Raw genomic sequence first — 26,927 nt, forward strand, 5'->3', positions numbered from 1 at the left:
TAATGGGAAGATCTTTCCCATCCATTACTAGGCCCATGTGACCTGCTTAAGTCACATAAAAGTCTAAGTCACATGAGCTTGAGTCACATGAAGCCGGTGGTGGGAGGAGCTTGATAAAAGGGTGGCACATGAAGGGGTGGAGCAGGAAGGGTGGAGCAGAGCTGAGAGAAAGGAAGTTGGTTAGAGCAGTTAGAGCTGAGTGAGAGAAAGGAAGCAGGAGAGCAGCTAGCTTGAAGTGTTCATTTCTGGGAAGTCCCTAGCAGGGGGAAGACTTGGGGATGGCCACCGCCCCCACCCCGTCACATTGTTATTGTGTATAGATTTCTTTGTTGCTGTGATGGATTTAGCTTTCTGGTGTTGGGATTTGGCTTTCTGGTCATTGAATAAATGTTTTGGTTCTGTCTTCTATGTGGAGAGTGTTATATTTTGCAATTCAAAATTATACTGGCATAGTCATAGCTGTTGTAGATGTTGTGAAAATCATGTTCACAATACATTTGATGTCATGAACAGGAGCACAAGTTATCAGATTTCTGTTTGAGCAGGAGGACTTTAGAGGAGGAAATGAATATCCCAGGATATGGGATTTACCTTGTTCCTCCCTGGCAAGAGAATGGGCTAAAAGCACTGGACACTGTGAAAACTGGGAACTGAGGCTACGAAAGGGAAAACCCAGAGATTTAAAAAGATGTTTGCAAGGAATACCAATGGAATCAGGTAAAGAACTGCAGGGCTCTGTAGGAGAAGCTGGGCTTTGCTAACAAATTATCATCTTATGTGTAAAAGCAGACAAGATGCTGAGGAGAAAGCTCAGAAGGAAAGGGCATTGGTTGGTTTGCATGGGAATCTTTCTGTGCCACAGCATTTAGGCTCTCCTTTAGAAAAGCAAACTGGAGGGTCTCGGGTGGTAGACGAACAAGCTACTGTTTGGGCATTGGCTGGTTTGCATGAGAATCTTTCTGTGTTACAGTGTTCAAGCTCTCCTTTAGAAGGACAAACTGCTGTTCATTTAGCTAGAAAGGAGCAAAGAACTAACAAAAGGTGTGTGCATGCAGTCCTTGCACAGCCTGAGTTATAGTTGCTCTGATGACTGCCAGGATAATGTGTGGGAGGAAAATGAAACAAAGTTTGATGAGGCTTTTACAAGAGCAGACTTTCTCCCAATACTAATAAGAAAGCAGGAGAACCAGGGTGGGGCACACAGTGTTTAGGGAGATAATTGAGGATTTGACTCAGCAGAAGGTCACAGATATTTTGAATCTCTTCACCCAAGGGATGGGAGAATCATTAATGTCTTGGATGGTGAGAATCAATGATGAAGGGGCCAGAAGAGTAGGGATCCATAGCATAGATTGCTTAAAAGTCATAGATATTAGTCAGTATCCTTTTGCACAGCAAGCTTTGAGGGATTACCATATGCTAGGAGGTAACAATGCAACCAATCTGTTAGATTTAGCTGTGGATGGATAATGCAGAAAATATCCTACTGACTCCACCTGGCCTAGTGGAGATAGACCCTGGTATTCACTTAGGGACTGTATGAGAATGTTAAAGGAGAAGGTAATGAAGGCAGTAATTTTGACCAGAAATGCTGAGGCTTATCATGATACCTCCTTAGCAGTTTCTCATAGAAATATAATAGTGAAGATGGCTTCTCTTGCTCATGAGCACCTAATTCTGACTACTAATTGGAGAGATAGGGCATCTTCTTTTGGAGGTGCTTGATAAGATTTCGCAAGCAAGTGACTTAGGGGAGTGGAAAAGAGATAAATTTCCTCACGGGAAAAGAGTAAATAGCTAGTGGATTCAAAGTTAGAACAGATTAACAAGAAAAGATTTGTTTATTGCTCTATTACGAGCTGGGGTAGATTTTGGAAGAATAAATGATATTTCCACTAATTATTACATAAAATGTACAGAGAAAAAGGACTTGATATCAGACAGAATAGGGAAGTAAGAACTGCCCCTACAGATCCTTCTGAATCCTTGTATCCAAGTTTGTCACATATTAAGGAAGAGTAAGAAATTGGCCAAGCCCTAGCTCAGATTAAAGAAATACACTGATGGGATTATAGACTCCATATCAATTTGACCACATATTGGAAAAATGTATCAAATACTGTAACTAAGGCATTAATAGATACTGGGACAGAGGCCTGTCTTAGATATAGAAACTATGATAAATTTAAACATGCAACTCCTATTACCATCACAGGACTGGGAGCACCTGAAATATCAGCCAAACAAGTCAAACAATGAAAATTGGACAATTACCTAAGAAAGAATGTACCATGGTAATTTTATCCACTCCTGAATACATCATTGGAATAGATATACTAAGAAGTATGACTCTAAATTTACCTGAGGGGAGATATCAATTTGCAATAAGACAGGAATTAATACAGTTTTAGTGGGAAAAATAAAAATGGACCCAATCAGTTTACCTGAACCTTCTGAAGTAATAACTTTAAAAAAGTATCATGTGCTAGGTGGGCAATGGAAATTACCAAAACTATAAAGAAATATGTTGAGGCAAGAGTTTTAGTCCCTACAACCACTCTATGGAATAATCCTGTTTGGCCAGTACAAAAGTCAGATGGGGTGTGGAGAATGAACGGATTATTGAAAGAACAGCTAATAAAGTTAAGTTCTAAAAATTCATATCAACACTGGAAGGATAATTTGTTCACTCCTTTATGTAATTTGAATAATAGACCAGTGGGAGAAAGTACACCTATAGCCAGACTGATGACCTCAAATCTGCAAATTAGAAAACAGCAAACACATTAGATCCCAAATATTGAGCATTGGACTGTGGGGCAAAATGTCCCAGGACCATATCAAGGAACACCAGGTTCAGCAAGATATGATTTATATTGTTTAGAGGACTTTTGTTTGGATCAAAAAGAAATAAGAAAAATCTGTACTAGAATATGTATGAGAATCCCTAAAAATCATTTCAGATAGATATTATGCCCAAGGGATACACTTATTGGCTGTAGTAATAGATTCTAATTATCAAGGAGAAATTAGTGTGACATTCCAAAATTTAGGTGAAGAATTCATACAGTTTGGTATAATTCAACTGATTATTATTGCTTGTTAAACAATACCCCTTGTGAAAAGTGACCCTCCTTCTGAAATAACTATCAGAGGAGCTGAAGGGTTTGATTCTACTGATAGAATCAAATTGGGAGCTAAACTATGGGTAAAACAGAAGTCAGACTATGTTCCAAAGGCTGGAGAAATTATAGCACATGGGAAAGATAATACTGTAACAGTTGCTTATTCAGGAGAAGATGATTACCAAATTGGACCCTTAACTCATATATTCTACCATGAATGAGGCTATGATAGTAGGTTCATGGACTCCAGAAGCACGGCTCAACCTATATCTACCCTGATTCTGGTTATTGTCTCATTTCTTTTAGGCTTTTTGGCTTTTCAACTTCTTTGATAATTTTGTTGCCAGCAGATTTGTGTGAAGGCAAGCAAAGTTATAATTGTTACTGTTTTTTTTTGTCATGCTTCTCTGCACTAAGGCAGTCAAGTGCCTTTGAGTGAGCCTTGCCTTTGTTTGTAGGAAGGCTCACACCCTCTTACTAATTAGATCAGAAGAGGTATGAAGCCCTCAGGCCCTGAAAAAGGGTATATATACGCAGAGGATAGCCACTGAACTCTGAATCAAGAATTGAGAATGGTGAATTGAGAACTCTCAGAACTGTGGGAGGAGAGCTTTTGCTTTGGGGGCTCACTCACTAGAAGAGTGTAGTGTGATTTGGTAGCCATTAAGGAGCCCCCCGGCTTTGAAAACCCAGATGCTGGTACTTCTTTCTCTGGTAACTGTGTATGTATTGCTATGGTCAGATGGTTGGAAGCCTATCTGTTGATTTGTGTTACTTTTCTCTGCTTGTAATTCCTGCTTGTAATTTCTTTTTGTATTTTCTCTGAAGTTCAGGGTGCTGACTTTCCCCCCTGACATAAGTGAATGATATATGTATGCTTAATTAAAGTGTGACTGTAAACTCCTTAAAGTCGCTTTCCTTAGAAAAGCCACTCAAAGAAATTGTGCTAGGAGCCCTCCTGTGTGTTGGTGTTATTGGTCTTACACAGCCACAGTAGTGGCAAGTAGCTTTGTTGTTATAGTTTGGTGCCCTCTAACTGTAGACACCTGACCACTTGAGCTAGATGTCACCCCTTTCCATGACTGTGATGTGTCACCCCTGGACTTAGCATTGACCAAGTTCCAGATGCCAGATAGAGAACTGACCTCTCAAATAGGACCTCTTGAGGCAGGAACAGATCTACATTTAATTTCAGCAGGAAATAGCTATGGAAGAAGAGATTTTTGTCCTTTACACCAAGATTTTGGGCCCCATTCATTTGAAAGGGGAATGATAGGGTGCTTGTGCTCAAACAGCACTCTAAGATATTGTTTTATGCATTTATTCTGTGTTATCCCTATTATATTGTCTTAAAGTTCTGTTGATGCCAGCTGTCCCATTGACCTATATAATGGATATGAAAGATCTTGGGTTGAAAGTACTGTTAATGTATTTTTAGGTATCATTAATGTATTTTTGCTTAAAGAGAAGATCTTTCCCATCCATCAATAGGCCCATGTGACCTGCTTAAGTCACATGAAAGCCTAAGTCACATGAGCTTGAGTCACATGAAGCCTGTGGTAGGAGGAGCTTGCTGAGCAGGTAGAACATGAAGGAGTAGAAGGGTGGAGCAGAGCCAAGAGGAAGGAAGTTGGCCCAAGCAGTTAGAGCTGAGGGAGAGAGAGGAAGCAGATAAGCAGCTAGCTGTGAGTGTTCATTTGTGGGAAGGCCCTAGCAGGGGGAAGGCTTGGGGATTCTGTGAAATGCAAAATTTTTCCTGACTCAGGTCTCTCTGCTTACTCTTACACCTCTTTCCGAGTAATCTTTGTAATGATCCACCAAGGTTATGCCTCTCCTCTACAAGAAAAAAAAAGTTTCCCTTTTTTCTAACAAATGAACTCTTAACCCTCACGTTCAAGACTCTGAACAAGCTAACTCCAGCCTACCTGGCCAAACTTTTGTCAAATTATTACCCTTTACATATTCTCAGATTCAGTCCAACTTGAATATACTATATCTCACTTTCTCATCCTGTCTTTTGTCTCCATGACTTTACTCGCACACTCCCCATGTCAGGAATGCATTCTTTCTCCTTTCCCCTTAAACATCTGCCCAAGTCATTCTTTTCCTTCGAAGCTCAAAGCAGGTGCTGCCTCCTCCATAAACCTTGCCTGGACATTCTCCCCCATAGAGCTCAATTTGCTCATAGGATATTTATCTAAACCTCCCCTTTATATTTATCTTAGTCTCATTGTATCACACCTATATGTCTATTTAGCCTTCTTTCCATTAGACTGTAAGCTTCTTGAAAGCAAGGTCACTGCCAAGGCTTTCTTTGTTCAGCTCCCTCACCCTATCCTGAATCATGAACATACTAGGCATTTTTAATAAGTGTTTGTTAATTTGAATTGTATGGTTTGCCTGTAGAGGTCACTCAATATGTACAAAAGGAATGTGTAAACATATAAAGGGTCTTCAACCCAATCTTGATGAACTGGACAGATATCAGCTAATATCCCCTGGCTACATGTGACCAACTACAGGGTGACAGTGACATTGAAATTAATTATGACCACAGAGCAACAAGCACAGCACTTACCACAGGCCCTGTGACCTCTAGAAGTTTACATTATAGAAACAGTATAATAGGCCCACATATATACCAGGTTCTAGGAAAGTAAATGCAACAAATAGAAATATTCTATGTCAGGATGAGTTCATTATATGCATGACTTTCAAAGATCAGTTTCCATAAGAATCAGAGAATTTCAGAGAAGGGGAATATCAAGGGCAAGGCAGTAGCTCTAACACTAGGCTTACACTCCTTGTTTGGTGCCATTTGAATTCCTGGACTCTAGATCTTACCTGAAGAACCCAAAGATTCCCAAGCGGTACTGAATGGTCACCACCACCACATTCCCAAAGGTCGAGAGTGCCAATCCACTATAGAATGAAGTTGAACCTACCAACTGCCCCCCTCCATGGATATACACCATCACCTGGAAATTAAGGAGGAAAGCTGTTTGGATCAAAGAGTGCAGAATTAAAAGGAACTTCAGAAAGTGAATGTCTAAAGTGCCCAGATCATATAATCTATATACCCCTTTTTTTAGGGAAGAGGTGTGATATAGTAGAAAGGGCTCTGGAATAGGAATCAAGAGACCTATATTCTAGGTCTGACTTTACCACTGTCTTTCTTATTGAACCAAGACATATTGTTTTCCTTTTCTAAATCCTAAATTATCTATCAGTACAATGATTGTGATCTTTTAACTTGCCTCTACTGCTGACATCGTGATCCAATGTTCTTCTATGGAAATGCTTTTTCATGCATGTATGCATTCAATTATTTAATAAATGGAAGAATATTTGTGAAGGTACTTTCCCAATGTAAGACAATCAACCAACCAACCAACATTTATTAAGCATATATTGTCTATCAGACAATATGCCTTATGGTGGGGAAAGAAGGACAAACTACTTTACAGCCTAAAGGGGCTCACATTCTGAAAGGCAAGATCACACATATATGTGTAAGTAGAGATATGTGCAAATAAGTATAAAATAGATGGAAGGCAATTGTTCTGGAAGAGAACTAGAAACTGGGGAATCAGGAAAGATCTCATACTGGAGGAGATGGCATTTGGAATGAAGTTCTGAAGGAAGGTAGGGACTCTAAGATGTAGAGATGGGGAAGAATTGTATTCCAGGTATTAGGGACAGCCTGTGCAAAAGCACCAAGATGGGAGGTGGCAGGTCATATGTAAGGGAAAGTTCAAAGGTTATTTTGACTGATCTGAAGAGTAACTGAATGGGAGCAATTTAAATTAGGCTGGAAAAATGGGTTTATGAATACTGTCTCTTGATCCTCGCAATTCTGTGAGGTAGGTGTTATTATTGCTAGTACTAATAATAATAACGAGAAAGTGACAGGCTCTCATCTGAGTTTTAGGAATAGGATGATTTTACCAGTATGTGGTGGAAGGATTAGAGAAGAGGGAGACCTAGAGAGACCACTTAAAAGACTGTGGTATTTTATTATTTTACCATTTATTGTTGCTCCTTGGTACAGGTGTGTACTTCTCACCCCTATCCTTGGCTATGGTTGAGGAAAATTGAGGTGAAGCAGATAAAATTAAATGAACTTTTTAAGGTCATGAAGTCTAACCATTGGAGATCTGGCCAAAGGGAGATCTTAATCTATTTGTTACTCCATCCAGACCAAGGGCTGCTTCCTTGTTGTCTTATGCTGCCAAAACAAGAGGCAACCATGACTCATCTATTGATTGCAAATCATAACCAACCCCTGCCCTAGCCTACTTACCGGTAAGTTGGATTTCTTTGTCAGGTTAGCTGAGGTGAAAATATCTAGGTACAAACAATCTTCAGAATATGGCTTGCTCTTAAAAGGAAATCTGCTTTCATTCCAAAAGGAGAAAGTGTCAGGAAAGAGCTCTTCCATCTTGAGTTTCTGGGGACACCTGTGTAATGAAACATGGGAAAATCATTTCTTTTCAGCAGCATCCCAGTAAAGCATATTTGGGGTCACAGGATCACTTGTCAGAGGTTGTAAAGCTTAGAGATCACCTTGGAGATCATCCTTATTTTACAAATGAGGAAGCTGAGACTCTTAGAAGGAAAATGGTTTGTCTAAGGTCATATAGGACATGAGTAATAGAGACAAGAGGACAATTCATGTCATCTCTCTGTCCCTGACTTCCCCTCAACACTAATGAAGGTTTGACAAATTACTGAATATGTCTTTCATTTTCTTTTGTTGTATTTAATGTCCAACTAACTTTCTATTAGACTTTGAATATATCATATAACTACCTTTAGCCTCATTTCTCACTTCAGCAAAGTGAGAGAGTAGAAATAGATGATAACTAAGGTCTCTTTCAACTCTGATTATCTATGGATGAAAGGTGTTAAGAACAAGAGTGGGGCAAGTGGAAGGAGGTTTATATTAAAATAGAGATACTGTAGAAATTATTCTGCCCTTTGAAACATTGGGTTAACTCCAGGGGCAGCCCGATGCAAAATCAGAGTTGCACCTAACCATAATCAAAGGGGACTTTCCCTCACTCCCTATATACTCCCTACCGTACCAAAAAGCAAACTTCCTTCATCTTATACACTTTATTGTAACTATTAGCTCTACTGTAACAAAAAGGCCAGTGCCTCATCTCATCTACACAGTGAGCTTGTAGGAAAATGGGAGTAATTTTCTCATGTTTCAGGTAGAAATGAAAAAAAAAATAGAGAGGTTCAATCATTGGCCGTGGGTCACAGCTACAGAGCAGCAGAGCCAGAGCTAGAATGCTCATATTTATTTGAAGGCTTCTTTGTTCCAAACCACCTACTTCATATCCACTGAACCCCAGAGGGAAATTAAGAGACTTTTATAACTAAGGATGGTCCTGGAATGACTGAACAATAGAAGCAAAGGACATTTGCCATTCTGCCAGGTAGTATGTGCCCAGGACTTTATTTGACTATACATGAGCAAAAGAAAATGTGCACACAGCATCTATCTGGGTTTGCATAGCGTAGTACATCCACTATTTATTCATTTTGCCTTGACTTAAACTCCCAGAGTAGGTGAATCACATCGTATCTCAGGAGCAGCACAATGTGAAAACCTGGGAGGCTTTTCTCCAACAAACACTCCACCTGCTGATATGGCTTAAGGTAGGGGATTGAAAATGAGAAGAAACAGTAATATTTCCCAGGGGGAGGACAAAATGAAGGATTCTCAAACGGTTTGACTACTCCAGGAATAGGAACGTGATTCTTCATTTTTTTCTCCGTTTTCATCCCTCTCTTCCCAAAAAAAGGCTGAAGACTGATGCTTACCCAGGTGGGAACATAGTAGCGTCCTTCACATAGTGCCAGGGCTCAGGAGGCTGGGGTGGTCGAAATCTCAGGGGTCCAAGAGGAGGTTTGGCAAAAGGAACACCCAAGAAAACATTGACAGGTGTGTCAAATCCTTTCACTGTTACTTGTTTGCCTTGGACTTTCCCGTATTCAGTGTCCACTACTGGCATTGAAGGCTGCTGCTGCCCTGTGCCACAATGAGAAAAGGGAAATTAGTTTCACTGGGGAGGCAACAGAACTGAGTAGAATCTCTAGGAATCAAGAGCCCCAGGCAACTCTGCCCACTTCTAGCAGGACATTCTTGGGAAAGTGACTTCACTTCTCTAGACTTCAGGTTTCTCACCTCTAAGTTAAGGTTAATAATGGCAATTTATTGGATTGATTCATATTTCAATGGAGAAAATGGTCATGAAGTAGCTCAGAAGATGTAACAATAAAAGTATATCCTATTTCTATAAGATTTTACTGTTTTCAAAACACTCTTCTCATAGCCCTTAGTCAAAATAAGTAGTAGATGTTCTTTGAATTTTATAGATGGACAAATGTAGGCTCATAGGAGTCAAGTAACCTGCCCAGGGTTGCATAGCTGGTAAATGTCTTATAAAGAGACGTTCTGTGCATTTTACACTATCCCAGAAGTGTTACAAGAAAATAGTTTGATATTAATACACATATCCCCCATTTCTTCTGTGGAAAACCTGTAGATTTGTTCGTTTGGTCAACAGTCATTTATTGATGACCTATTGTCAGCATTATATTGTGCTTGGCACTGAAGGGTGCCAGATGAATGAGACTTAGTGATGCATTTTTCTCTAGCTTTGGAATTCTGAGTTATGCGCCTCAAATTGGGAAGCATAGACTATGCTATGATATGGAGCCAAGAAGCGTAAACCTCCAGTCATGTGGTCACTCGACATCTTCACTGGTGCCAAATCTTCTCAAAACCACTCCTGGGTAGCAGATTTGGTCAAAATAAAGTGGGGTTGATTGGTTATATAATTATAATAATAAAGATACTGTGACCAAAGACTTTAAATTTCATTAGGGACCACTGTGACTTGTTTTGGTGAACTTTCCCAAATAGATTGCCTGAAACATGCTATTTTTGTTTATTGATGACCAGTCTCCCATGTACGCTGGGTCTTTAAGAAGGTGTGAAGAAGGGAAGAAGCACAATCTATGGACAATTCAGATGCTGGCTGAAAAGATTGTAATAGACTGGGCTAAGAAGTTCAGAAACCTCACATAAGACAACTATTGGCTACAGCACTATGTCACCTAAATCCTCTTACTGGCACTTTAATATACGCACCATATTTACTTGATCCATTGTACACTACCTAGCTTCCTTTTCTAGTGTAACAAAGTTTTGGAGCATGCCCAGATCACTTAATATGAAGGCAGCTACATAGGAGATGGCAAGGACCTGATTCTTGGAGAGTATTCTGCCTTCCCTTACTACATGCATAGGCAGAGACTCTGTCTATTGACTACTTAGCTAAAAAAAGTGTACGTCTTTAAAACAACCATAAGGGAACACTTTAGATACCTTTTTCAGCTGCATCCAGAAAGGGTGAAGGTTCAAGTTCATCTGCATTTACAGGGATGTTAAGAGGAAAGACTACCTTCACCTCTCTCCTTTTAAGCCCAATGGCCCAAAGAAATAGGCTTGTTTGGGTCTGTTTCATTTGACCCATACAGTTCTAGGTACAAGCATTGGAATCATGGTTTCAATTTTGGGTCTGTGGATTCTAAAACTAAAACGATGGGGGATTCCTCAACAGCAATGGGGAAATTTTGAAATAGTGGATGTTTGCTGAGGAATCATCAACTTCCATTTAGGACATATTGAGTTATAAATGCCTATAAGTTATCCATTTAGGGATGTTCAACAAGTAGTTGGTTTTATAGGACCAAGGTTCAAAACTAAAGTTAAGACTAGTGAGACAAATATTAGAGTCTTTTTTAATGTAGACAAGAATTTAACGCATAGTTGTTGATGAGGGTAGAGAAAAGAGTAGATGGCCTAGGATAGAATCATGGATTAATTTTCATCCTCTGTATGAAGACTGTAGTAAAGGACACTAAGTAACATCTAGTAAAGGAAACTAAGAAGTAAAGTCTGAACAGGTAGGAGAGCCGATATAGTGTAAAGGATTTTGCAAACTTTAAAAGGCTATACAAATGTACGAATTATAAGAAAAATAATGAAAACAATTATATCATTCTCATCTTTCCAACAAAATTCAAATTCAACTGGGATATTGATACCCTGTTATTATTCATCTATATTGAGGAATCCAAGGGTAAACTATAATGATTTTTTTGTCTTTTCATAAAAGTATTGGGGATATAAGATATATGAGATCTTATAAAGGCAAACTGGAAACATCTTTGAGATGTCTCCCAGCAGCAGACATATGCTACAGGGATGATATGTACCTTATTTTATTCCCACATGATTTTTGTGCGTTTATGTGTTTATGCATTAAGATATAGACATACACATATATGTATGTCTGTAAATTTATGTACATTTCTTTCTATATTTTGAAAGTTTTAAATTTAATAATTATGACGCTATGAGTATTTTATACAGTGATATATATTAAAACATTTTTCTTAAATTTTTATGGATCAGTGTGATCGTGGGCAATAGATATCTCTGTGAAAATTTTTCACTTCTGGTAAGTCCAGTGAATTATTTGATGAATACTCAAGGCTATTTCTGGATCTATAATTAAAATATAAGGATAATGATAAGAAGAAAGAAAAATCAATGTGATAGAAGCCAAGGGAGGAGATGTCCACAAACAAGTGTTTGACATTTCAAAGGTACAGATAAACCAAGCAATCTAAGGACTAACAAATGCCATTAATTTAACAATTAACAGTTGACTTCTAATCCCAGAGACAGTAGTTTCAGTTTAAAAGTGAGACTGAAAGTCAGATTACAAGTAATCATGAAGAGAGTGGAAGAAATGATGGATACCATATCATGGGAGAAGCTAGGTCCTAGCATTCAGGATAGGATGTAGCTCCATGTGATATGCAAATGTGGGTGTACCCCTACCTGGAACCACAATCTGGGATAAACTAAGAATAAGGTTTATTAGTCAATCAAAAAGAAATAAAATTTCCTTATTGTAGGGAACTGAAAGTGTGTGACACTTGGATACCACTATTTACTACTATTTGCGAACTAAGAAGATAATGCACTTTGTTACTGGCTGAACCAAAAAGATCTCCCCACGGTGCCAGGGTACTCATGATTGGATTTCCAAAACCAAGTTTCCCTTTAGGTTAGAATTCTGGAGTGTGACACTCTGCCTATCAGCTCTTTACAGAGAAAGAGATTGAACGAAGTCAATAGAGGAGTATACACTAATGATCTAAGAAGTCCTTGTTTGTGAGGACCTTAACTACCAAAGAGAAGTTTGAGGTGTGTCATATAGATACACCAGGTATACTGATTGGCTGAAAACGACATCAGTCTGGTTTTGGATGGGTAACTGAGGTAAAACAAACACAGTATAGAGGAAGAATGGATTTATTTTCCTTGTTCAGTGTTTAGAAATCCAGGTAGTCAATGAGCTCAATGTCTAAAATGCTTTTTAAAAAAATAGCTATCTGATTTTCCATTAGTTTATTCTGCCTCTCAGTAGCTGTGTGACCCTGGCCAAATCATTTGACATTTCTAAGACTGTTTGCTTGTCTGTAAAATGGGATGATAACTCCAACTCTGGGCTTGTGGTAAAAGTCAAATTAAAACATGAATAAGAATACACATTGGAAAGCATAAAGGATCTTTTGAGTTATATTGGAGAAGAAGATGTATATGAAAGCAGGGACAGATTCATTGCTCAATGTGGATGTGATGACAATCATAGACTATATTAAGAAGGTAAAACTTCTCTGCCCACAACAATGATCCTCAGATTACAAAAGATGGAAGGGAATAATTAAGAGAGAAAATAAGAATAAAATAAGAACTAAATCATCCAGATAACGCAGACACTATAATACCCAGGTAAGCAACTTACAAACTTGCTTTTAATCGGTGTTGTTTAGGAAGTCGCCTCATTTTGCCACCCTACCCACATGATTACTCTATCGGGGAAGTTTTACTTCTTGGAGGATTCTATATTTTTATTTTTATTTAAAATGTTTAGTTTTCAGCATTGATTTTCAGAAGAGTTTGAATTATGAATTTTTCCCCCATTTCTACCCTCCCCCCCACTCCAAGATGGCGTATACTCTGGTTGCCCCATTCCCCAGTCAGCCCTCCCTTCTGTCACCCCACTCCCCTCCCATCCCCTTTTCCCTTCCTTTTTTGTAGGGCAAGATAAATTTCTACACCCCATTGCCTCTGTATCTTATTTCCTAGTTGCACGCAAAAAAATTTTTTGTTGTTGTTTTTGAACTTCTGTTTTTAAAAACTTTGAGTTCCAAATTCTCTCCCCTCTTCCCTTCCCACCTGCCCTCCCTAAGAAGGCAAGCAATTCAACATAGGCCACATGCGTATCATTATGTAAAATCCTTCCACAGTACTCATGCTGTGAAAGACTAACTATATATTGCTCCTTCCTAACCTATCCCCCTTTACTGAATTTTCTCCCTTGACCCTGTCCCTTTTCAAAAGTGTTTGTTTCTGATTACCTCCTCCCCCATCTGCCCTCCCTTCTATCATCCCCCCTTTTTTACCTTCTTCCTCCTTCTTTCCTATGGGGTAAGATGCCCAATTGAGTGTGTATGGTATTCCCTCCTCAGGTCAAATCTGATGAGAGCAAGATTCACTCATTCCCCCTCACCTGCCTCCTCTTCCCTTCCTACAGAACTGCTATTTCTTGCCACTTTTATGTGAGATAATTTACCCCATTCTCTCTCTCTCTTTCTCTCTCTCCCAATATATTCCTACCTCATCCTTTAATTTGATTTTATTTTTTTTAGATATCATCCCTTCATATTTAAGTCACCCTGTGCCCTCTGTCTCTCTGTCTCTCTCTGTCTCTGTCTCACTCCATATATGTATATATATATATATATATATATATGTGTGTGTGTGTGTGTGTGTATGTATGTATGTATATACACACAGACATATATATACATACATATATACACACATATATACATACATATACACATATACGTACATACACAAACATATATATACAAATACACACACATGCGCGCGCACGCGCACACACACACATACGCATATTCCCGTCAGCTTCCCTAATATTGAAGTGTCATGAATCATACACATCATCTTTCTATGCAGGAATGTAAACAAAACAGTTCGACTCCAGTAAGTCCCTTGCAATTTCTTTTTCTTGTACTTTTTCTTGATTACCTTTTCATGTTTCTCTTGAATCTTGTGTTTGAAAGTCAAATTTTCTATTCAGCTCTGGTCTTTTCACTGAGAAAGCTTTAAAGTCCTCTATTTTATTGAAAATCCATATTTTGCCTTGGAGCATGATACTCAGTTTTGCTGGGTAGGTGATTCTTGGTTGTAATCCTAGCTCCATTGACCTTCAGAATATCTTATTCCAAGCCCTTTGATCTTTTTTATGTGGAAGCTGCTAGATCTTGTATTATTCTGATTATGTTTCCACAATAATCAAATTGTTTTTTTCTGGCTGCTTGCAGTATTTTTTCCTTGATCTGGGAGCTCTGCAATTTGGCAACAATATTCCTAGGAGTTTTCTTTTTGGGATCTTTTTGAGGAGGCAATCTGTGGATTCCTTCAATTTCTATTTTACCCTCTGGCTCTAGAATATCGGAGCAATTCTCCTTGATAATTTCTTGAATCATGATATCTAGGCTCTTTATTTGATCATGGCTTTCAGGTAGTCCAATAATTTTTAAATTCTCTCTCCTGGATCTATTTTCCAGGTCAGTGGTTTTTCCAATGAGATATTTCACATTGTCTTCCATTTTTTCATTCCTTTGGTTCTGTTTTATAATATCTTAATTTCTCATCAAGTCACTAGCTTCCACTTGCTACAATCTAATTTTTAAAGTAGTATTTTCTTCAGTGGTCTTTTGGACCTCCTTTTCCATTTAGCTGGTTCTGCCTTTCAAGGCATTCTTCTCCTCATTGGCTTTTTGGAGCTCTTTTGCCATTTGAGTTAGTCTATTTTTTTAAGGTGTTGTTTTCTTCAGTATATTTTTCAGTATTTTTTTGGGTCTCCTTTAGCAAGTCATTAACTTGTTTTTCACGGTTTTCTCACATCATTCTCATTTCTCTTCCCGATTTTTCCTCTACTTCTCTAACTTGCTTTTCCAAATCCTTTTTGAGCTCTTCCATGTCCTGAGACCAGTTCATGCTTTTCTTGGAGGCTTTTGATGTAGGCTCTTTAACTTTGTTGACTTCTTTAGGCTGTATGTTTTGGTCTTTTTTGTCACCAAAGAAAGATTCCAAAGTCTGAGGCTGAATCTGAGTGCATTTTTGCTGCCTGGCCATGTTCCCAGGCAACTTACTTGATCCTTGAGTTTTTCAGTGGGGTATGACTGTTTGTAGAGTAAAGAGTACTTTTTTCCAAGCTTGAAGGGATGCGCTGTTGTTTTCAGAGCTATTACAGCTACCTCTGCCACATCAGCACTCCTCTTTCCCCAAGAACCCCCAACCTGGATTGGACTCAGATGTTATGCAGGCTCTGCACTCCTGCTCTGATCTGCCACTTAATTCCTCCCACGAGGTGGTCCTGGGGCCAGAAGCAACTGCAGCTGTAGTTCTGTAACTGTACTGTCTTCACTGCCCCCACGGCAGTGGCTGAACTGCGAATTCCTTTCAGTCTGTCCCTGCAGTTTTTCCCACTAACCTTCTCTGTTGTCTTTGGTGTTTGTGGGTTGAGAAGTCTGGTAACAGCCACAGCTCACTGATTCAGGGTACTAGCGCTTGTTCAGCCCAGCTCCTGGTCTGGTTGGTCATGCCACCGCCCATGCTGGGCTCTGCTCTCCTCTCCCAGCTTCGTACGCAATAGACCTCACCCAGTGACCATCCAGGCTGTCCTGGGCTGGAGCACTACTTCCCTCTACTATTTTGTGGGTTCTGCAGTTCTAGAATTTGTTCAGAGCCATTTTTTATAGAGGGACTTGGCGGGGAGCTCACACAAGTCCCTGCTTTCCAGCAGCCATCTTGGTTCCACCTCCCTCCCCCCCACCCCGGAAATTTTACTTCTAATAGCTGTCTGTGCTCACTTCCTAAATTTTCCATTCACATACAACTCTGACTCTGATTGAGTAAAACATTTTGCCCATGAGACAGTGTGTAGTGTTTAGCAGAAGAAACCTCCTCCAGCTCTCTTGTACACCCCATCCACCCTTTCTATTAAGACCTATTCTCCCTTTGCTCTGGACTCCTTGGCCTAGCTCAACAGGACCCCATGGCTTTCAGCTCACTACTTTTTTTTACTACAGTTGTGCATTGCAATCCATTAGGAATATAGGCCAAAGGTATAATCTTAAAAAAATTTCTTCAGAGAAGCAGGAGCTACCTGGTTTCTAGTCCAGTCTCTTTTTTTCTTCTTTTTTGCTTTTTGGCAGGGCAATTGGGGTTAAGTGCCTTGCCCAAGGTCACACAGCTAGTACATGTGTCAAATATCTGAGGCCAGATTTGAACTCTCATCCTCCTGACTCCAGGGCCAGTGCTCTACTCACCGCACCACCTAGCTGCCCCCTAGTCTTTGCAACTCATTTATCCTTCTCCCTTGACCTAAGTTTCCACTAAAAAAAAGGGAGTGGTGAAATAAATCATCTTTAAGGTTCCATCAAACTCTGACATTTCAGGACCTGGACTATGCAATTTAAGCTTGTTTGTTTTGTTTTGTTTTTTCTTTTTGCCTTGCATTATCTAGATAGTTGTTCCATCTTTTTTATTTATTTACTTATTTACTTGTTTGTTTGTTTTGCCAGCAGGATCACATTGCCATTATGTTAAGTGGAGACTACTGTGTTGTTTTAAGTGACTCATTCCCCAGGGTATTCTAAACTATGGTTCTTAGCCTGTTTTGTGTCCTAGACCTCTCTGGCAATCTGGTAAAGCTGAAAACCTTCTAAGAATAATGTTTTTAAGCATATAAATAAAATGCACAAGATTGCAAAGGAAGTCAAATATACTGAAGTGTAATTATTGAAATATTTTTAAAAACCTGTTAGTTAACAGACTTCTGGTTAAGAACCTTTTCACTAGACTTTAAAAAAAAACAGAATCATTTAAGATTGTTTTAAGTAAGATATCCATCAGCCTGGGTCAGCTTCCTCCGATCCTGCATTAAAACACACACATACACGCACACACACAGAGACACATATATGCACACAAACATACACACACAAATACACTTCTTCCCATAGAAAGCCACAGAAAAATGATTATGTATTTTGAACTCTGTCACAAAGACTAGTCCTCATGAAACAGAAGTTCCCAGCTTCACACACAATCTTTTTTTGTTTCTGTTTTGTTCTTCATTCATTGAAATACTTTTGTTCATTTAAAATTAAGTTCATAATAAAATACTAATTTTCTGCCAAGATACTGAGAAGAAACCTTTTAATATCTATTATTTCTTTGGAAGAAGAATAAAATATGTTACCCTCAACCAGGAAAGCAGTGATGGAGCTGATGGAGCATAGGACTAGACAAAGCAGCCACATCTTGTTTGGAGCAGGGGTTTCCACTCAGCTGGCTCAGGGATCTGAACTGTACTTCAGAGTTGCTGGTGCTTTTATAATGCACAAGGGTTAGCTGGCTGAATGATTGGTAAAAAGGTGGAAAATTAAATCTCATAAAATCAAGAAAGGAATTTTCCTCCTTGCAATGATAATCTAGGAAAGATGGTATCAGCGATGGCATCTTAAAGCTATACCACTTTATAACTCACCTTCTTAATTTTTATATCTCTAATTCTAAAATGCTTATGTTAAAAACTCAACACCCCTGTCAATAGGCAAGGCCAAAGTTATAGAAGGTCTTCTTTAATCCTGAATTCCATATGAATGTCACAAAGTTTAGTGTCTGGTGTGCAAACTGTGGTCTTAGAAAGCCCACCCATTTTTCTTGGCCAAGGGACCTTTAAGGTCTGTCCTAGTTTCTCACTTTTCTTTCTTCTTCAGAGAATAGGAGTTCTTTGGGGAAATACTGCTATTTGTAAAGAAAAGCCTGAGTAAAGTATGGGGAAACAGGAAAGAAAATAAAGGACATACAGCTGTCCTCAAGGTGGTTGAAATTTATGGGGGAAAGATAGTCACAGCTGTAAAACAAAGCATATAATTACATGAAAGAAATAATTTAAATTTCTCTAAATTTTAGGCTTTATAAATCATTTTTATTGTGATATAATATGGTTAATTCTGATGTACTTTCTGAGGGATAGGCCTTCTACATTTTACCCACACCCCCAATTTTTTACCCCTCCCTGATATTCTCTGATAGCCTAAGGGGAGTTGGAGACTCTTTTCTCTGCCATTATATAAAATTCCATTGACTGTATTCCTCCCCCCACCCCATTTTAGGGGTTAAGTGACTAACACCTCAGTTTCATTTAAATATTCAACACTGTATTCATTTTTATAAAAGAATATTTACCTCAAAGGTATAGTAATAATGTATAAACATTTCTCCCATAACCTTGGGGACATAATGCCTCCTATTCCTTAGTTTCTGGGGAAGAGAGAGGGTTTATATTTTAACTGAGTTCCTTCATAGTATTAATTCCACCAAGTTCAAGTCCGAAGTTTCATTGGCCTAGCATTTCAGGACCCTTGCTTCTTGGAGATTCCTTTTGGGATGGCTGTAACACAAAGCCTGTATTCCCACAATCCCATGACTCTAGCTCCTGTATTGGAGATTCCACTCGTTGTACACAAAATAGAAAAAAAAATGCAGAAAAGAATATAACCTTGTACTAATTTATTTGAGCCACTTGGACTAAAGGGAAGGATAAGAAGGAAACAGCCCTCAGGACCTCTTCCCTTACCATGTGATATGAGTGAAGGAGTCCTTCACCCTCAAATGGGAATTCAAGAAAAAGCCACCTGAACTGCTGACTCGGAGACATTAAAGATTTTAACTTTTCCAGCTACGTGGACAACAGAAGAGGCATCCTCAACTATATGATAGGTCAATGCAGAATGTCTACAAATACTTCAGTCCTCCAATCTCCTGGAAGCATGTCTCCAATGTCTTCTATGCAGGCAATGCCACCTTAGGTAATGTGCACACGCACCAAAATCCCATTAAACTGAACTTAACAAACACCAAATAAGATGAGCATTTGATATAAAAAGCACAATAGAAAAAAAAAAGAGGATTGCACATGCAACCTCCATCCATAGCTTGTATACTTCCGGGTATAAAATAAATTTAGTAAGCTATTTTCAAAGATCTTCAAATGGTTTATTTGATTCCTACTGTCTGTACTTCTGTTCTCCTCTGTGCATCTTGAAAACGTATCAGTGACCCTCTTTTCCTCTTTTTCCCCATTTTGCTAACTCCATTGTTAGAACTCCTATATGAAATACACAGAGTTAAAGAAACAAATCTCCATTGGCCATGTTGAGAATATGTGTTTCATTATGCACTTGGAGTTCATTACCTTATTCTTAGAAAGTGGTTAGCATGTGTGAGGAATAATTTCTAAAGGATGAAGTCTCCTCGGGGGATTAATGATTCCCTGTGTGTCCCAGGCAATTGCTGAAACTGCACATTCTTGCAAAACTGCATCTGCAGATAACTGACATTGTGGAAAAAACTGCACACCCAGACATCCTCACCCTCTTACCTCACTCACATACCCTCCTGTCTTTTTTTAGAATGTAACAGAAAGATTCTTAAAAGACATCCTTTTCCTTGACTCTGGGTAAAGTTTTGTAATTTCCCATTGTCCTTGGCTACTGGAGATTTCCACAATAGATTATAAACTGGGAACTCCACACAAGGAGGATAAGGAGTGTGGGGCAGGGGCTTCGAGTTAGGATATAAAAAGATTATGATTGCTGTAACTAATTGGCACTCCCTATCTGTTGGCTACTCTGAGCCATGAGGGGAGTGTCCTTTCTCATGAGAAAGCAATAAACTCCTTTCTGCTTCTAAGTACCTTAGCCTCTGGATATTTTAATTTAGAAGTGGTCTCCATCCCACACACATGTTTCTTCGCTGTTCTGGAATAATCATAGATTATTGCATTGATTAGTTTTTAAGTCATTATATACAATATTGTTTTTATCATATAAACTATTCCCCTGAGTACACTGCAGTCTTCCCCTATTTTTATCTGAAAGTGTATCTTTTATAATTTCTTTCAATACAGTATTGTTCTGTTAAATTCATATGTCATGATTTTTCCAGTCATTCCCAACTAATGGATACCCCATTAGTTTTGAATCTTATGCCCCTAAAAACACATTAATATAAATATTTTTGTATATATGTAACCTTTCCCACTTATTTTTTTTTTGAGGTATAAGCTTAGTATACCTTAACCCCGGCTCATAAGTTCAGTGGCTTTGGGGGTTTCCAAATTGCTTTCCAGTATGGCTGGATCAAATCATAAGTCCTACTGTTGTTGCCTGGCTCTGAGGCGTCCATAGGATTTGCTTCTTCATCAAGTTATTTTGGTTCATTTTCCTTCATAAGGTAACACTTTTTCATGGTGTTTTGGATTATTTTTGATGTTCTATTTAGTCTTCCTTCTGCACATCCTTTCTGTGAATCTGCTTGTGAGCTAGACTTCTACTACAACATTCTCTTGAGTTTCTGTTTTTTCATTTCTTTATTGTATTTCCAGGCATTTGTCTTTGATATCTCCCCTCATTCACTGATATCCCCTTCCTTTCTGCTGCTGTATGGACCACAGAGGCTGGGCTTGCTTTTTGTCTTTAGTGTCTGTGAGTTGTGGAGTGAGAGATGGGGGCAACAGAGGGACGATCTGGCCCATGCAACTGCCTGGAGTAAGCTCTGGAGGGAGAGGACTGGCTCCAGCTCAGTTTCCACTCCTTTCCTTCAAATTTCGGTGTTCTTTGCCCTCTGGATGACTCTGTGCTGCATGTAGATTACATCTTCTGGCCCTCCTCTAGCCCTTCTCTACCAGTTGCTTAATATTTCCTTCCTGTGGCTGGGCAGAATCAGTGCCCACCAATTCTTATAGAATAAGAGAGTGAATTTCAGCCTGAGTCACTTCATTTGGGAGAGAAGGAAGGAATGAATAAATCATGGGCTTGAGGGTTTCCTTGAATTCATGTACTGGGCATAGAGAATGAGTTGGAAGTAGAGATGCCTGAGTGGGAGCTTTAAGTATTTTATGTTCACTGATGAGATTTCAAAAGGCTTTTACCTTAGGTGGTGTTCCTGCCTTTTGTCTTGTAGATTCCACTTTAGTTCCCTATATCTAGAAGAAAATTTATTTTCCTGAGGTTTCAAGTTGCTGAAAGAAACTACTTTACCATCTGACTGATCTTATGTTCTGGATTTGAATTTAAAAAAAAAAAAGGTAGGATCTGCCAGAAGGCAAACACAGAAGTTTCAGGTAGACAGAGAAGAAAGTCAGAAACATACATATGTGTACATACACAAACACACACACACACACACACACACACACACACACAGGTATACATGCGTGCACGCGTGCAAGAAGTAGATCTAGCCTGACAGATGGACAAGGACATAGAAACTGGAAATGTTTGGTTCCATCTGTTTGTGTGCCTAGAAAGTGCCCTGTATAGACATGTATCCTCTACAGCAAATTGCATGCACCTAGGCTCTGTTCTCAGATAGATACATGTAAAGACAGACATAGGCACAATTGAAGGAAGAAAAAAGAAATTTGAGATCTTATTGATTGAAGACACCAAAGGAAATGGAGACATCCAGATTCACCAGGATTTAAAGAGAGGCTGCAAAGCTGCATCATCTTCATGGGCCCAAAAGGAAGAAAATCAGCACCAGAAGAGGGACCACATGCTTCAAAAAGCAAACTAAACATATCTCCTTTCTGGAACCATGACCATATGTAGTATGGGAACTATTTGGGGGCAGAAAGGGAATATGGGAACACTAAAAGATGATCTCTGGAAAGGGGAATAGGGTTTTCCTGACCATTGAAGATCTCAGAAATGCCCTTGTGTGTCCTAGTTCAAAGTAATTGGAGGTCACTTGCTATTCCCCCAATTCAAGTGCTATACGGTGGTGAAGGGCACTTGATCTGGACTCATGAATCCTGGCTTTGATATTTCCTCCCAATTTGACAATAAAAAGTTATTTCACCTCCTTAAGCCTCAATCACCTCATTTTTAAAATGAGGAGAGTTAATCTATAAGTTCTCCAAGGTCACTTCCAGCTCAAAATCCTATTAACCTATAGGGAAGGGAAGGAACAGAGCATATAGAGCTTGTCCAAAGAGAGACACTAAGCATAGAACAACCTCCAAAATTTAACCCATGGGAGCTGAGATTGAAAGCTTTATTGTTAAGAGCACTGGCCCTGGAGTCAGGGGGACCTAAATTCAAATCTGGCCTCAGACACTTGGCACTTTCTAGCTGTGTGATCCTGGGCAAGTCACTTAAAGCTAATTGCCTCACCTCCTCCCTCCAAAAAAAAAGAAAGCTTTATTGTACTCCTCCAAGAGACCACTTAAAACAAAGAAGAGGAAGATTAGAAATTTCTGAGTTAAAATAAGATAATGAACTTTGTTCATTTCTCTGATACTTATGCCACCTGTACTTGTGAATGATTATACAGACCATTTTAAAAACTAAACCTATTAAACATTCAAACTTACTTTAGTAAACAACTATTGAATTCAGAGCACCACTAGATAAAGTCAGGTTTTATGGGATAATAAAAGTTTTATGCATGCGGCATTGAAAGTCTCAATCTCAATATTACATCTGCTGTCCATAATCCTAAGGAATGTAGGAATTATTCATTTTTAGGTCCAATAACATTATTTTTAAAATTTACTATGCTCATATTTAATAAATACAGATAAATAGTTGTTTGCGCTTAAAATTTATTCTCTATTAATATCTTTGCATGCCCTTTATTTTTTTTATTTGGCTCTATATTTGTGTGTCATAACTTTCAACAAAAGATTTATAGTGTGGGATCATGGTATTTCAAAAACTTTCTTTTTTCAATCATATGAAATATTTCCACATTAGTCATGTTGTAAACAAAGAATCAGAACAAAAGGGGAAAACTGCAAGAAAGAAAAAAACAAGAGAGAGAGAGAGAAAGAGAGAGAGAGAGAGAGAGAGAGAGAGAGAGAGAGAGAGAGAGAGAGAGAGAGAGAGAGAGAGAGAGAGAATAGAGTGCTTTGATCTGCATTCAGAATCTCCAATTCTTTCTCTGGATGCGGATAGCATTTTCCATCATGAATCTTTTGGAATCGTCTTAGATCACTGCATTACTGAGAAGAGCAAAGTCTCTCAAATTTGCTCATCACATAAAGTTACTCTTATTGTGTACAATGCTCTCCTGATTCTGCTCACTTCACTCAGCATCAGTTTATGCGAGTCTTCCCAGGCTTTTCTGAAATGTACCTGCTCATCATTTCTTATAGCACAATAATATTCCATTACATTCATATACACATCTTGTTCAATCATTCCCCAATTGATGGGCATCCCTCAAATTCCAATTCTTGGCCACCACAAAATGTGCTGCTATAAATATTTTTGAATCTATGGATCCTTTCCCCCTTTTTTATGATCTCTTTGGGATACAGACCTAGAAATGGTATTGCTGGGTGAAAGGGTATGCACACTTTTATAGCCCTTTGGGTATAGTTCCAAAGTGCTCTCCAGAATGGTTGGATCTGTTCACAACTCCACCAGCAATGCATTAGTGTTCCAATTTTTCCACATCTTTTCCAACATTTCTCATTTTCTGTTCTCTTATGTTAGCCAGTTCGATGGATGTGATGTGGTACCTCTCAGCCTTTTTAATTTACATTTCTCTAATCAATGGTGATTTGAAACATTTTTTATATGACTATAGATAGCTTTAATTTCTTCCTCTGTAAACTGCCTCTTCATAACCTTTGACCATTTATCAATTGGGGAATGACTTGTATTCTTATAATTTTGACTCAGTTCTATATATATTTCAGAGATGAGACCTTTATCAGAGACACTGCCTATAAAAATTGTTTCCCAACTTTCTGCTTCCCTTCTAATCTTGGGTGCATTGGGATGGTTTGTGCAAAACCTTTTCTAATTTAATGTAATCAAAATTACCCATATTGCATTTCATAATATTCTTTATATCTCATTTGATCATAAATTTTTCCATTCTTCATAGATCGAACAGGTAAACTATTTCTTGGTTTCCTGATTTGCTTATGGCACCTCTCTTTATGTCTAAATCACATACCCATTTTGACCTTATCTTGGTATATGGTGCATATGTTGGTCTATGCCTAGTTTCTGCCACACTATTTTCCAGTTTTCCCAAAAGATTTCATCAGATAGTGAGTTCTTATCCCAGAAGCTGGAGTTTTGGGGTTTACCAAAGAATAGATTACCATAGTCATTGACTAATGAGTCTTGTGTACCTAACCTGTTCCACTGATCCACCATTCTATTTCTTAGCCAGTACAAAGTAGTTTTGATGATTGCTGCTTTATAATATAGTTTTAGATCTGTTATGGCTAGGCCATCTTCCCTTGCATTTCTTTTCATTAATTGCTTTGATATTCTAGACTTTTTGTTATTCCAGATGAATTTTGTTATTATTTTTCTAGCTCTATAAAGTAATTCTTTGGTAGTTTGAGTAGTATAGTACTGAATAAGTACATTAATTTAGTTAGGATTGTCATTTTACGATATTAGCTCAGCCTCCCCATAAGCAACTGATATTTTTCCAATTATTTACTGACTTTATTTGTGTGAAAAGTGTTTTGTAATTGTGTTCATATAGTTCCTGGGTTTTGGCAAGTCTTGGCAGGTAGACCCCCAAATATTTTACATTGTCTACAGTTACTTTAAATTGAATTTTTCTGTCTTTTGCTGCTCAAAATCTATTATTCTTGAGACAAACACACACACAAAAAAGGAAATAAGAGCAAATCAGGAGAATTTACACAATAATAAAAACTTAAAAAATTGAAAGACTTAAGAAGTGTGATCAGTGCAACCATTAGCCATGATTCTGGAGGAATTGATGAGGCGGTATGCTACCCACCTCCTGATGTACTCAGGATATGAAATGACTCATACATATTCTGGGCTTTGACAATGCATAACCTTATTTTCCCTCACTATGCATATTTATTCCAAGGGTTTTGTTTTGCTGTGTTTTGTTGGGAGTGGTGGTAGTTGCTGCTGCTGCTGCTGCTGTTTTGCGGGGGAAGGAATGAAGAAGATTAAATAGATTTTTGTAATAGTAAAATAAACAAGCCATAAATGCACTCCAAAAGATAAAAAACCCTAGGACCAGATGGATTAACAAGTATATTTTACCAAACACTCAAAAATAATGAATTCCAATATCATACAAACAATTTAAAAAATAGGAGAAAAGGTGCTAGCAAATTTCTTCAGTGATACAAAGATGGTCTTCATACCTAAACAATAAAGAATCAAAACTTAGAACAACTATAGACTAATATAAGTAACAAATAGTTATTCAAAAATTTTAAAATTTTAAACATATTAGCAAAGAGGATACTACAACATGTCCAAAAGATTATACACTATACCTAACTTGAATTTCTACAAAATGAGTATATTAGAAACAAGGAAAACAAAAATCATATGATCATACAGAAAAAGCTTTTGAAAAGACACAAAACTCATTCCTGTCATAAACACTACAAAAGAGGAATAAATGAACATTTCCTTAATATGCTAACTAGCATCTAAGGCCAGCATTAAATGTAATGCAAATAAATAGAGCCCTTTCCAATAAGGTGAAAGGTAAAAACAAGGAGGTTCACTATTTCCACTATTGTGATATGGTGCTAGAAATGCTTGTTATAGTAATGCCAGGGAATAAACATAGGCAAGTAGGAAGTGAAATCATAGAGAACCCTAGAGTCAAATAAAAATAAATTGAATTTGAAAACTTTAGCAAAGTGGTAGGAAGCAAAATAAATCCACAAAAACTATTACCATTTCCTTTTATTTCCAAAAAAATCCAGCAGAAAGCAACAGCAAGGGAAATTCCATTTAAAACAGCTAGGAAAATGTGTAAAATATCAGGGAGTCTCACTAATGACACACAACAACTATATGGATCAAGTATAAAATAATTGTGTCTGGGGGCTATTTTTTTTCAGAAATGAAGATAAAGATGAAGAAGAATGAAAAATAATGATCAATAATATTAAAGAAATTTGAAAATGAATTCAGTGTTCTACACTTCATGCAAACCAGATAACTCCTTTTTCATCTGAACCTTTCCCTCCACAATGTGTCTCTGCTTTTACACATAATATGATAACTTGTTAGCAATGCCCAGCCTCTTCTACACACCCCTGCCATTTCTTTCCCTGGTTCTATTGGTATTCTTTGCAAACATCTTTCTAAATCTCTGAATCCTCCCTTCTGTAGCCTCAGTTCCCATTTTTCACAGTCTGTACTTTTAGCCCATTCTCTTGCCAGGGAGGAATAAGTTAAATCCTCCCATCCTGGGATATCCATTTCCTTCCCTAAAGCCTTCCTGCCTCCAAGCAGATGTTTGATATTTTGCAATACCATCCTCCTTGCCAAATGTAGCACCAATGTGATACCCATAGCAGCTGTGGCTGCTATGAATATGCCAGCATAGTTCTGATTTGCAAAATATAACAGGCTCTGTTCATTGAAGGTGAAACTAAAACATTTATTCAAACACCAGAAAGCCAAATCCATGATAGCAACAAATAAATATATATACATTATCAATGCAGTGGGCAATGCCATCCCGAAGCTTTCCCTCTGTTAGGGCCTCCTCACTAA

General features: G+C 38.3%; 1 protein-coding gene across 1 annotated transcript in view; it reads right to left on the reverse strand.

Annotated features, from left to right (window-relative positions):
• Positions 1–17,642, reverse strand: part of LOC118842361 (liver carboxylesterase 1-like) — a 146,131-nt gene extending 128,489 nt beyond the window's left edge. Inside the window, exons 1-4 of the mRNA XM_036749903.1 lie at positions 17,589–17,642; positions 8,961–9,163; positions 7,429–7,585; positions 5,970–6,103 (exon numbers count right to left, since the gene is read on the reverse strand). Of these exons, the coding sequence (XP_036605798.1) occupies positions 5,970–6,103; positions 7,429–7,585; positions 8,961–9,163; positions 17,589–17,642 (548 nt within the window). The remainder of the gene's footprint in view (positions 1–5,969; positions 6,104–7,428; positions 7,586–8,960; positions 9,164–17,588) is intronic.
• Between the last annotated feature and the right edge of the window lie 9,285 nt (positions 17,643–26,927).

The sequence above is a fragment of the Trichosurus vulpecula genome, chromosome 3, assembly GCF_011100635.1.
Source record: "Trichosurus vulpecula isolate mTriVul1 chromosome 3, mTriVul1.pri, whole genome shotgun sequence".
In the NCBI taxonomy this organism is placed as follows: Eukaryota; Metazoa; Chordata; class Mammalia; order Diprotodontia; family Phalangeridae; genus Trichosurus; species Trichosurus vulpecula.